Source organism: Colias eurytheme, chromosome 7 (genome assembly GCF_061535395.1).
Source record: "Colias eurytheme isolate Ceu_HAF_F1 chromosome 7, ilColEury1 Martin Lab GWU primary, whole genome shotgun sequence".
NCBI classification, from domain to species: Eukaryota; Metazoa; Arthropoda; class Insecta; order Lepidoptera; family Pieridae; genus Colias; species Colias eurytheme.
The window spans coordinates 6537039-6549650 of NC_142986.1; the positions used below are offsets into that span (position 1 = coordinate 6537039).

The 12612-nt window shown below is 32.0% G+C and overlaps 1 protein-coding gene across 5 annotated transcripts in view; it reads right to left on the reverse strand.

Moving 5' to 3' along the window:
• ASPP (Ankyrin-repeat, SH3-domain, and Proline-rich-region containing Protein) overlaps positions 1-12612 on the reverse strand; it is a 231322-nt gene that overhangs the window by 27800 nt on the left and 190910 nt on the right. For all 5 annotated transcript variants that reach the window (XM_090104153.1, XM_090104156.1, XM_090104155.1 and 2 more), the window contains one exon: positions 7979-8125. In XM_090104153.1, coding sequence (XP_089960279.1) covers positions 7979-8125 — 147 coding nt within the window. The remainder of the gene's footprint in view (positions 1-7978; positions 8126-12612) is intronic.

Here is a 12612-nt window from a genome sequence, read left to right on the forward strand (position 1 = left end):
ATTTTGTCATAGCATTTACCAGAAATTCGAGTAAAGCTGTGAATATCCTACAGCTTTGTATCTCTATAATGGATCTAGAATTTTAAACGTAGTATTTTAAATGAGATTTTAAAATAGAAAGTTGAAACTTTCTACCTTTTCTAAGCTATTTATTTATTCCCTCTGTAATTCCATGTGCATTTGCATGTTTCATTTTTTTTACCTTTTAACTATAGTCGAGTCACGTTTGCAAAGAATTATTATTTAATTTAATTAAAGAATATGTTGGCAATAACTAGCGTGCTAACACAAAGAATTAGAAACCCAGCTAGAGAACAACATTCATAATGTACACTTCCCAACCTTACCAGACCTAAAACCATTAGACACCATATAATACAACTTTTGGGTGCTTTTGGACAGTAATTGTCCTTCACATTTGCAAAGACATCATCTACCAACTACATTAGTAAGTTAATATGCCATGGTTGCTGCTTTGCTGACGGGGAGTCCTTTAAGCCACCATTGCTATCTTTTTTTTTCTGTTTTGTGTGTTACTAAGATTTATATTTTTTTACATGGTGGCAAATAAAACGATTTATATTTCTAAAATTACAGTACTAACATTAACATGGTCTATTACCATAAATATCTTATGAAAATCGATATTCCATTTCAATAAACAACCATTACAAATAACAAAGGAAACCTTGTATTTGTTTACGTCTGTTTATTGCATTGAAAGCTCAGCTAAAGATTAACAATATGTATTAAACACTAGCGGTCCGCCCCGGCTTCGCCCGTGGTACATATTTACGTTTTCTCTGCATAAGAACCATCCTCGTACTTCAAGGAATATAATAAAAATAGAATTATCGAAATCGGTTCAGCCGTTCTCAAGTTATGCGCTTACCAACACATTTTGGGATTCATTTTTATATTATAGACTAGCTTTCCGCCCGCGGCTTCGCCCGCTTTGTCTAAAACCTAATAAATTATATACTAAAACCTTCCTCTTGAATCACTCTTATCTATTACAAAAAACCGCATTAAAATCCGTTGCGTAGTTTTTAAGATTTAAGCATACATAGGGATATAGGGACAGAAAAAGCGACTTTGTTTTATACTATGTAGTGATAATACTTATATAACGGAATTTCCAACCAGTGTATAAAGTTGTTGGTAAATAATAACATGGTCTACTACCCTAAATATGTCATGAAAATAGATACTACATTTAAAAGATCATCAGTTACATATAACAAACAAAACTTCATGTTTATATACATTCTTTACATTGAAAGCTCAGCCAAAGATTAACAATATGTATTAAACATAATACTTATAGGAATTTCCGAGCAGTGTATACAGATGTTGTTAGCTAAGACATGTTCAGTCAACAACACGATACATGGTATTGTCATACAGAAAGGATACGATATTATATAAGGGTAAATTTGCTTGTGACATCCAATTTTCAATCAAACTTTAGGAATCGAAAATGAATGGATTACGATATGCATCGTATACCTTTTTTTGTTACAAATTGTATAATTGTTAAGTTGCTTATATTTTGTTACATTATTTAATCCCGTATTAAAAACAAATTTAAATAATTCTTATTTACAACGAATCGGAATGAAAATGTGAAGCACAATATATTGATTAAGATTTCATTTAGTTATAACAAACCATTTAAAGCGTAAAAGAGCTGAAAATGTAATTATTTCCAATTGAGGTTTTTGCTAACAAGTTAAGCAAATCGACATTTAACAGAAGGATATTTAATTATTTTCCGAATGTTAAAACAAGAGCCAATTAATAAAAGACAACAATCCATCCAAAAATGGAAAATAATTTTAATAGATAGAGTAAAACTCGAATTTAGGTCTTCCATCAACATTTTTTATTATTTTTAAGTACGTGCCTTAAATATTTATAAAAACTTCATTTCTCGTTTTCTGTTCTATCTGCCTATTTCCGTTTCGTACTTCAAATTAATTATTCTGTAGTTATTTAAATCCATTATTTTTATTTAAGACTTTTTTATATGAATTAAGGTTATATGGTTATCATTTTTTTGATTTAATTTCATTTATAATAGCAATTAATTTTGATTATGTTATGCCTATGGTTATGCCCAATGTTAATTCGTATTTAACCTGACTATTTCATTAACATACAAATTAATATAAGTTTTATAAAAATTTCAGACTATGAATTGAACAGTACAGTTGAAAAAAGGCTAGGCTCTAAATTATACGCCCGATCAAGCCTTTTGCTAGGACACATTAATATTTTTTCATACCTCGATTTTATTTCGGTATTGCATAAAATAATTGTACTATACATATTTATTTATTCTTCGCTCCAAGGAAACGTACAAGCTTCGTATTTTGTTTAATATCAAGTATATTTTAAAATTTATATTCTCTTTATTTTCGTTTTCTATTCCAACAAAAGAACTTGTCATGTAGGTTTGAATATAACATTAATAAATGAATATAAGAAATTCAAATAAAAACTGCTTTGAATTAACAGAAACGTAATTTGCAGTCGACTTTCATTCAGTCCCAGATAAAACGAAAAGGGACAAAACTAAATGTTATTAAGGAAAAATGTAAAGCATTTCAAAGTACGAGAAAAGCTTATCCCCTTAATTAAGTAAGCTTTACCTTTTAGGCGAGAACTCTCTCAATACTTTTTCCTAATTTAATAAAACTGACATACAAACTAGGGAAATAAAGTTCAAAAGGAGCGTACGTACACGAAAATAATTCTGGAAATTTCTTATACCACGAGCTATTTAGTGAATAGTTCATAAAATCATTTAAAATAAACCCAGTGTAAAACAATTGTTTGAAGTTAAAGCGAGGTTTCCAGAATTTCAGCTCCAATGGTCCAAGATAAAGGTTAAATAGATTAACACGATCCCATGAAAATAATCATAATATTAAATGTTCTTACTTGAAGGTGCGATACTTTATTTATTAAAGAAACGTTTCTTGGAAACAGTGAAATGAATTTTTATTTAGTATTTAGATTATGTCGCTACGTTTATGAACAGATTTTTGCTTTCAATACATAATTCCGTGGTAACAAGGCATTTGAAATATAAGGTCTTACTGTGCATTTAATAACCAGTATATTACGATAGTACTAATGATGCTCTATAGAAGGTACTCCTTGAAGAATTATTACAAACGCCCACAATTTCTCCGCAACGCAGATGTGCTCAGATAATGACTAAGTTCGACGGAGCCTCTCTCTAGGTATAATAGAAATACCCAGTTATCTGTAGAACAAGAACTAGGCGATATTATGCGGATATATCTCAAGACTTAAGCAAAATTTTACTATTAACATAGAGCCTTTATTTTTAAGTCTAATAAATAGACTACCAACCATTTATTCATTATTATGCATTAAAAATCTATAATATTGTCCGTACTTGAAAATAAAATCTTCTCAATAATAGGTTTATCCCATCCTTTGTTTAATATAAATCCAAGATACACATCCGCTGTTTTAGCGCACGCTCCACTCGATCTTATTAAGCTGTTAAATGGCATTACTGAAGCTGTTTTAAGCTTATTTGATAGGATTTCGCTCGTTCTTCCTCACCGCTAATAACCCTGTTTGTGCAAGTGCCGACAACGTATTTGCGAATTAATTATCTTACCAAAATATTTGCATATTTGAAAGATGACAGCGTTTTGGTTTTAGCGTTTTTGTTATGACTTTGATTCATATTCAAATGCTTTTTAATACGCTTTTAATATTATATTTTATGGGTGCTATGTTTTGCTTTATTCCTTAAAAAGATGTATGATAAGTTTTATCAATAGCTGTAAGTTTTCATTTTACCTATGTACGTATTTTTTCTGTTCACATATACCAAAGTTCTATGCATAAATTTATCCTAATTCTCCATTTAACCGATATCATATATCCACACAGATTCTCTTTGGTTTTAATTTACGGAGTATATAAAGGTGTCGGGGAAGATTGAAGCTAGCTGGTTTACACAAAGATTGGATGAACAAACTTTGCTTTATCGACTGTTATAATAGAAGCAATCATACAGTAGCGAGCGGGAGCGATATTGAACATCAGTTTTTATAAAACTCTAGCAGAAAATCTACTTATAATATTGTTTATAAACTTAACATCAAATTATTATGCAAAAAAAGGTTATAAGGTTAGCGAAATCTATATGGACTTATTTTAGAATTCTCTTTTTGAAGAATATTCAATTTAATATATAGGTATATTAAGAAGAGCTGGAACGTCAACACATTTACACATTGCACATGTTAGGCCGGGAGATACTGACACAAAATTTCGGGTCATTTGTAACAGGATGGCGGTCTAGAGGGGTCTTAGTACGCAATGACAAAAAGAAAAATGATGGTCAGAACGCTGGTACCGGCGGACTAGTCGCGTGGGCGTTAGTCACACTCGTCGGATAAATAGCGAAAGTCCAACGATTTGTAACACAAAAATTTTAGAATTTACCGATAGCCCTTAAAAAAGATGTAGGCGGTAGTGTCATGCCATACAGTTACGATGTGACTTACAGTCCGCCATACCCACGTGAATGCGTTGATTTAAAAAAAACAATTCAAACATTTGTACCGGGCTCACTTTTGCACAGGTAACCATCGTCGTGCAGCCATTTACTAAAATCGCCATGCCATACTTTTCGGACGATTCCAAATGGTCGACATACCGCGGAAAATCTGCAAATTTTTGAATTTTTTTTTCTCGCCAAACGATTTGTACCACCCTACATTTTTTTTTCAACAACTCCTGAATAATTATAAATAGAAGTGTGATAATGCCATACCTGTGGGAGGTGGCGAATGTGTATAAGATTTTTTTCTTATTGTAAGATTTTATTCGTAGTTTGAACGATTTGTAGCAGTATGGCACTAATTTTTCCCTCTATTAAAAGTATGGAAAATATAATAATGGTCACGTTGCATCATATACTTTCCAAAAATGCCGTGCTGGTACAAATCGCCAATTCTTTTCATTTTTTTTTACGTCTTGGCTTAAGTCTTACAATCATCCGCCCCATGTTTGCAATCTGCGATATTTTTTTCTAGGTAGAATTGTATACAAACAAACAGAATATAATGATCCCATACTGTAAAAAATTATTTTACGTATTGTACAGTCGTATTTTTGAAACGTGACGAATAAATTAATTTTCAAGTATGGCAGCACTTTTTCCCCCTACTAGAAGTATGGCAAATATAATAAGGGTCACATTTTATCAAATACTCTCCAAAAATCCAAATGCAATACTGGTACAAATTGTTTGGCGAAAAAAAAATTTTATTGCAGATTTTCGGCGGTATGGTGGCCATTTGGAATCGTCCGAAAAGTATGGCATGGTGATTTTCGTAAATGTCTGCACGATGATGATTACCTGTGCAAAAGTTAGCCTGGTACAAATGTTTGAATTGTTTTTTTTTAATCAACGCATCGCGTCGGTATGGGGGGCTGTAAGTTACACCGGAAAAGTATGGCATGACACTACCGCCTACATCTTTTTTATGGGCTATCTGTGTAAAATTTTTGTGTTACAAATTATTTGACTTTCGCTATTTATCCGACGAGTTCGACTAACGCCCACGCGACTAATCCGCCGGTACCAGCGTTCTGAGTTCTGACCATCATTTTTCTTTTAGTCATTGCGTAATAAGACCTCTGTAGAACCGCCATTCTGTTACAAATGACCCGAAATTTTGTGTCAGTATCTCCCGGCCTATGTATGTGTCATATTTTGCAATTGTTTATAAATACAGGGTGATGTAATTGGTGTAGTACGAATATCTAAAAATCTATGAAGAATTTTGTGATACAGTAAATGGAAGAATTATAGACTATTTTACAGTATTTAATAAAATCATTTAATTTTTTGTTCATTTTCATTAGAAATGTCAATTTTTCTCACCAAGGTGGAAATTTGGATGATAAGGATCTTGTTAGAAAAATATAAATTTTGACTAAAATCGGCATTTTTTTTTTCAAAAATCAAATTACTAATTAATAATCAGAGTTATCACATTATTAAAAAAAATAAGCCAAACTATACACAATTTGTACCTACTTGATGCAATCCTCAAAGATCATGGACATAGTGTATTGCGCCTTCCCCCATACCATCCAGAACTCAACCCAATAGAGTTACTATGGGGCATAATTAAAGGGAAAGTAGCATCACAAAATGTGAACTTTAACTTGAAAACTGTGGAAGAATTATTTAGAAAGGAAGCAAATGCTATTAGTCTGGATATGTTTAGTGACGTTTGGAGAAAGACGCGAGAACATGAGGAAAAATATATTCAATTAGAACCAAAAGTAGATAATAATTACACTGACTCATTTATAATAACATTAAGAAATTCCGACAACGAAACATCGAGTTCTTCGAGCGATGAAAGTTACAGTGAAGTAGAAGATTACGATTATGATTAAATAGATTCTTCTTCTTCTCTATAGATACTGCTTTCTGAATTGGTGGTAATTGTTAAAACTGTTCAACTGTTATGACGATTCAAAAGTGCTTCTAGAAGAAGTCTAATTGTATAAATGTTTGAGTTTGAGTTTAAAACCAATAGTGTGAAAATTATACAATAAACATGTAACACATATTTGTTAGCGCGTATTGGTAGGTAATTAGGTATTACGTACTTACTACAAATATAATATTTCTTAGATATCTTTACTCGACCAAAGTCAGGAATTTAATTATTATTTGATAATTGAATGATTATTAATACTTTTATCCAATTGATTATTATTAGAATAAATAATTAACTTCATCAATTGATTTACTTTTAAATTATAATTTTACAGGTAAATTATGAGAGCTTTCATAAGTAATTATATTTGCATATACATATCTACAACGCACCCATTTTACAATTCAAGTCTAAAATGAAACTAGAGTCGCATTTATTTTTGAACATACTGTAAGTGAAATTGCATAAGTGTGAGTACTGTGAACATGCCAGCTTTCCCTAATTTACCTATAATATACTTAAAATTACATAGGAGACGGTCAAATTTCTAAAGAACTGTATCAATAAGATAGGCCATTTGTATATCTATTTTATGTATTTATTCATTAAAGAGAAAATACCTAAAGCGTATCATATGATAATTGCGAGTTAACTTATATGTTTGCCACCACAATTGAATGCAATGATTACTATTTATTTTCTACTCGTATTAAAATCACTTGCTCGTACTAAGTGTTCTAGAGCTTAATTAATCGCGTATTAAGTGTTTTCCAGCAAACGTTTGCATTCAGTTTGAATCCCTTTTACTGGGTTCAGTAGTTTTAGTCTTCAAGAGTAATAAGTCATTAATTTCGATGGTAGAAATCGATAATTGAATTTATCACGCTTTGGCAAAAGTTGAAAGCGGAACCGCTACGACATTGTTTATCGAGATAAACAATTTGTACACTTGTAAATTTACGATACGGTAGGTACGTGGAATTATTCAAAGTAATACATCTTATAAGATACAATTAAAATGGTCCTAACACATATTAATAGGTGATTTCCTCATGATCATTTATAACTTTGCATAAAAACATTAGCTAGTATAATATGATATGCATTTTTATAGACAAACATTCATCATAATTAGATACGCGAAGTAAAAAATGATGAGCTATTAATTTTGATCAGTCAAACACGTTTCCCATCCCCTACAGGTTCCCATCCCTCAATACTTTTACGGATTTTTACTATAATTTAATTCAAGCGTCATGTAATTTCTAAATAAATCGTTACAAACGAAGTAATTCACGATATACTCAAAAACTACTGCACCAAATTTCAATCTACTTCTACCAATAGATAGCGTCGTTTTCGTAGAATACGGTTTGTGTAGATATTTGTTAAGTTTTAAATAACCTACCCGGGAAAAAAGCGTACGGAAAGCTAGTAAAACCGCATTTAAAATTCTAAGTCACCTGATGCTGTCGTGCCTCTTGCTGCTTCAAGTAGCGCAGCCGCTGCTCCTTGGCGCACAGCAGCTGGTGCTGCGTGTCGATCTGCTGCTGCTGCCGGAGCGCCATCGCGCGCAGCTCGCCGAGCGTCAGCTCCACCCCTTCCCCCAACTGTAGACAATACATTATTAATAATTAGCTTTATGAGACAATAATAGTTGGGAGATAATTGCTTATGTTCAGGTGCGGTTATTCTGATATCCCTAATTTAATTTATTTCTATCAAACTACAAACTTAAAACTTCTTTACGGTATTCAAGTAGCAAATGGAAAATGTGCCAATAGCCCATGGGATTTTAACGAAGGTCGCCTTATTATGAAGGTGTTTTTCTATGACTAAAACTATAAATATTATGCTACAATAAAAAAAATGATCACGAAAGAACGATCGTATAATGTTTACAAATAATATTAGGGTAACAGAAGCCAAACACAAATGGAAGTTGAGCGTAAAGACAAGCTAAGGCCACTCAAATAAAAGAAATAAGATGTAAAATCGAAGGAAAAGTACCTGAAACTTCAATTATCATCTCTGAAGATCGAGCCGATGGATTTAGCCGTAAATGGGAACTCTCATACCAGTAAAACATAAACGAAGCCACTTAACATTTTTGACTCTATATAATCGACATACCTACATACATATATTTTGATATGATTATATATTTTGAAGAGAACAAAATATTTACAAATTGCAATCGCAATTCTACCCAAAAGATAAAAAAGTCAACATTTTTCCCGATTTAATGGAAAAATTTCTATCCTTTGAAAATCAACGAAGTCCAACTTTTAAATTGAGAGTAAGGTTTAACTTGAGCGCAAATCTTTCAAAACTTTGCGGGATACTTAAGTCTTTACAAACTAGCATCTACAACATAAGAGGTTACTTATTAGTTATTAGTTTGAAATAATCCATCACATATTTAAAAGAAAGTCAATGTTAGTTCTTTAGTTATAAGTGGTGTCATTAATTGGATAATAAACTGTTAGAAACACATAAAATAACAATTATGTCACGTATTCTTGTTACTTAATAACACGTCTTGGTTTTATTATAAAACAATTCACGCTAAGGGCGTCGTAAATTCTTCATAAACGTTCATTAATTTTTCACTTCCCACCCTCAAGGTAGGAAAGTCTAATTGTACGTAAAACCAACTCTTACCTTAAATTCGATTCATTGTTTCAAAATTTGCGGCATTCAAACAATGTATTTAAGGTCCTAGTATTATATATTTACAGTTTAATTTTAAATGTGATTAGACTTTGTATTGTCCTGTTGCCATAGTAACGTGATAATTGAATCCAGTCGTAGAGGTACCACGAAAACTTAATCACAGTTGAAAATTATCTACTAACAATTATAATATACTACCTCCAACTCTATAGTTCTATTTATCGTGACTTGAAAGAAATAGTAGAATGAACAGTTATAGAATCGGAAATTAGAAATTATAAAAAGTCGATTGTTTTTCTTAAAAAATTATGTTTCTATTAATAAATTCTCCGGTATAACATTTTAAATATTAAAACAAGAGCTACAAAACGTGTCAAAATGAATAATTACCTTCATCCCTATCTCAAAAATGTGTATGAAATTCTTTATAACACTCCACGGTTATAATGACTTGCGAAAAGCCTCCTTTATGCTAATGATAAAAAATGCTATTATCATAATATGTATTAGATAAGAAACATCTTGAATACAAAGTGTTTTTTGTATAATAAACACAATACTTTTTGTACGCACTATATTGTAATCTTTTGGGAGATTCAAAGGCTTCGGAAGTGAATATCCGAAATATCTTCGTGTAACATGACGATGAAGGATTTGGAATACGATAATAATCCCTTGCCTATATGAATCCGTAAAATTTGGTTATTGTGTTTATTCGATAAATAAAATTTTACCTGACAATAGCAATCATCGTCAACTTTAAATTAAAACAGGAGTTAGATAAGACAGATAGTCTTACATTACGATTGCATAACATTATTTAAGACATAAATCTGTTGTAAAACAGTGTATAAATCTAAAGAAACGAAAATCAATTGCAATATTTTGAACACGTCAAAAGTTATCTACTACGTGCTTAAAGCCGATAAGTCCGTAATATCAGCAAGGAACGCCCCAGCGAATTAAACTTTACAATGAAGTCATACGTTATAATTTTCAATAGCCGGCCATGTGATAGTCCGGGATACATCGCCCATTTTTGCAAGTGATTACTATCAAGCTAATTTTTCGTGAGTAGCTTTATTTTGATGAGATGCCCAATAATTTCATGAACGAAACTCTCGATTGTGGTAGCTTACAGAGGTAACAAGGATAAAAATTTTTGATTTGACGGTTCTCAAATATTTATTACGCAATTTGTAGGACAATATGTCTGTTGAATTATATAAGTATTAAATAAGTGAAAATAAAAAAATCAGCTGGTTACTAATCATTTATGATGACTTCGTTATCGATACACATTGGAAAGGGGGACTCTTTGATCAAACCATAGATTTTGTAGGACTAATATTTTTTCGAATAATTTAGATAATTATCTTGAGATTGAACAAAAAAAAACATTCAGTTAGTAATTAATATTTGAGAACCATCAAATCAAAATATTTTATCCTTGTTTCCTCTGGTAGCTACCACAATCGAGAGTTTCATACATGAAATTATTGGGCATTTCATCAAAATAAAGCTACTCACGAAAAATAAGCTTGATAGTAATCACTTGCAAAAATGGGCGATGTATCCCGGACTATGAATCTGCCATTTGTTTGAGAGGATTACTGCAGCAAGCTGAAAATATGAGTGTCTTTTCACGATAGTAGTTGAGCGGAGCCTGTGGTTAGCTTACGTCCACCATTCACGGATTACCTACCATCCGACCATCGGCTGTGCTTTGGGATAAATGTTTTATATTATATCCGCTGTAACAAAAGCATTGACTTTATATCTTAGACAGATATTTTAAATGTTAAAATGTTTGTATGTTTGTAAGAGGTCCTTTTCGAGTAGAAAAGGATTTCTCGAGTGTTATCGCTTACGAAGGTTCTGAAGTATTTAAAGAGTTTCTATTACTGGATATATCCTATATGTAAATGATGTAACGAAAAGGGTACGGTTTACCTCTGAAGGAAACAATGCAAATATATAAATATTAAGTAAAATACAGTGATAACATGGAAAGATCGATAGTGATAGTAATAAAATTCCAGAAACATCGAATTATACGTTTAGACCTCATTCACACGAGAGTTAAAAAAGCGTTGCGTTAAAACCCGGCGTTGGCGCTTTTTAAACGTTCTCTCTGTGGTTGTTCATACTAACGCTTTAAAATCACTCATGTCTCGTCTCTCGCTTCAGTAAGACGTGGAAATGGTTTCTGCTAAATTAATGGCACTAGCGATTTGTGTTATTAAAAGACGAAAAAGAAAACAAAAGGCATTCTGGGTACATCCTCTGAATGAACAGAGATACTTAAAAGGGCAGTTTGTGACACTTTACGAAGAGTTAATAAATAAATAATAAAATAATAAATATTATAGGACATTATTACACAAATCAACCTAGTCCCACAGTAAGCACAATTAAGGCTTGTGTTGTGGGTACTAGGCAAGTACTAGTTAAGGCAATACCCCGGAATTTTTTTAATTATTTTCAAATGTCTATAACGATTTTGAATACAGGAACGGACGAGACTCCACATCTATAATTAATAGTTCGGGATCAACAATCCACGACATCGTATCGATTTTCTGATGATTATAAGCACAACAAACACGTGCTACCGCTGAGCGAGCGTGCGGCATACTGAACGCAGCGCCGGCGCTTTTTTAGCGCTCGTCTGAATAATAGTAAGAAGTTTCCTATGGTCTATTTTATTTAACGCCCAACGCCGAGCGTTGAAAATAGAACACTGCGCGATAAAAAAGCGTCGCGCTTTAAAAGCGCTGACGTGTGAACATATACTTGGGAATGCATTTGTTCTATTTGGACGCTTTTTTAACGGACGTTAAAAAAGCTCTCGTGTGAATGAGGTCTTAGAATCGCGACACGAATAAGGACCGCTTTTGGGTAAGAGCACGTAGAGCACTAAATTTGTTAAAAGCGAATAAAGCATATTTATATAGAACTTTTTATAGCTCCTTACAACGCTACGTACGAATTACGACGTCGACCTCAATTTTCATATATTTAACTTAGTCGCATGTGCGTTGTCGTTGTTACATTATAATATATGTATAAGATTACTTGAGGCATGATAATACGGATTCGCTCAGTTAGATCTTCAACGACGAATATTATGGCTGTAATATCTCACGCTATGACAGTACATAGTGGTACATATTACAATAATAACATTGCGTAGTCAGAAAAACGTACAAAGGATTCGTTTAACAAAAGGTAATTTAAATATTACTTTTAATCACTATATATTAATATAATTAAAACTCTGAAAGCCTTTGAGTCTTATTTCAAAATAAATAAAAAATTGTATACCTAAAAAGCGTAGGCTTAATAAAGACGAGATAATACTAAAAGACTTATTACAACATTGAGCAACAAAAAATTCCTTAATAGAAGTCGTTCATGT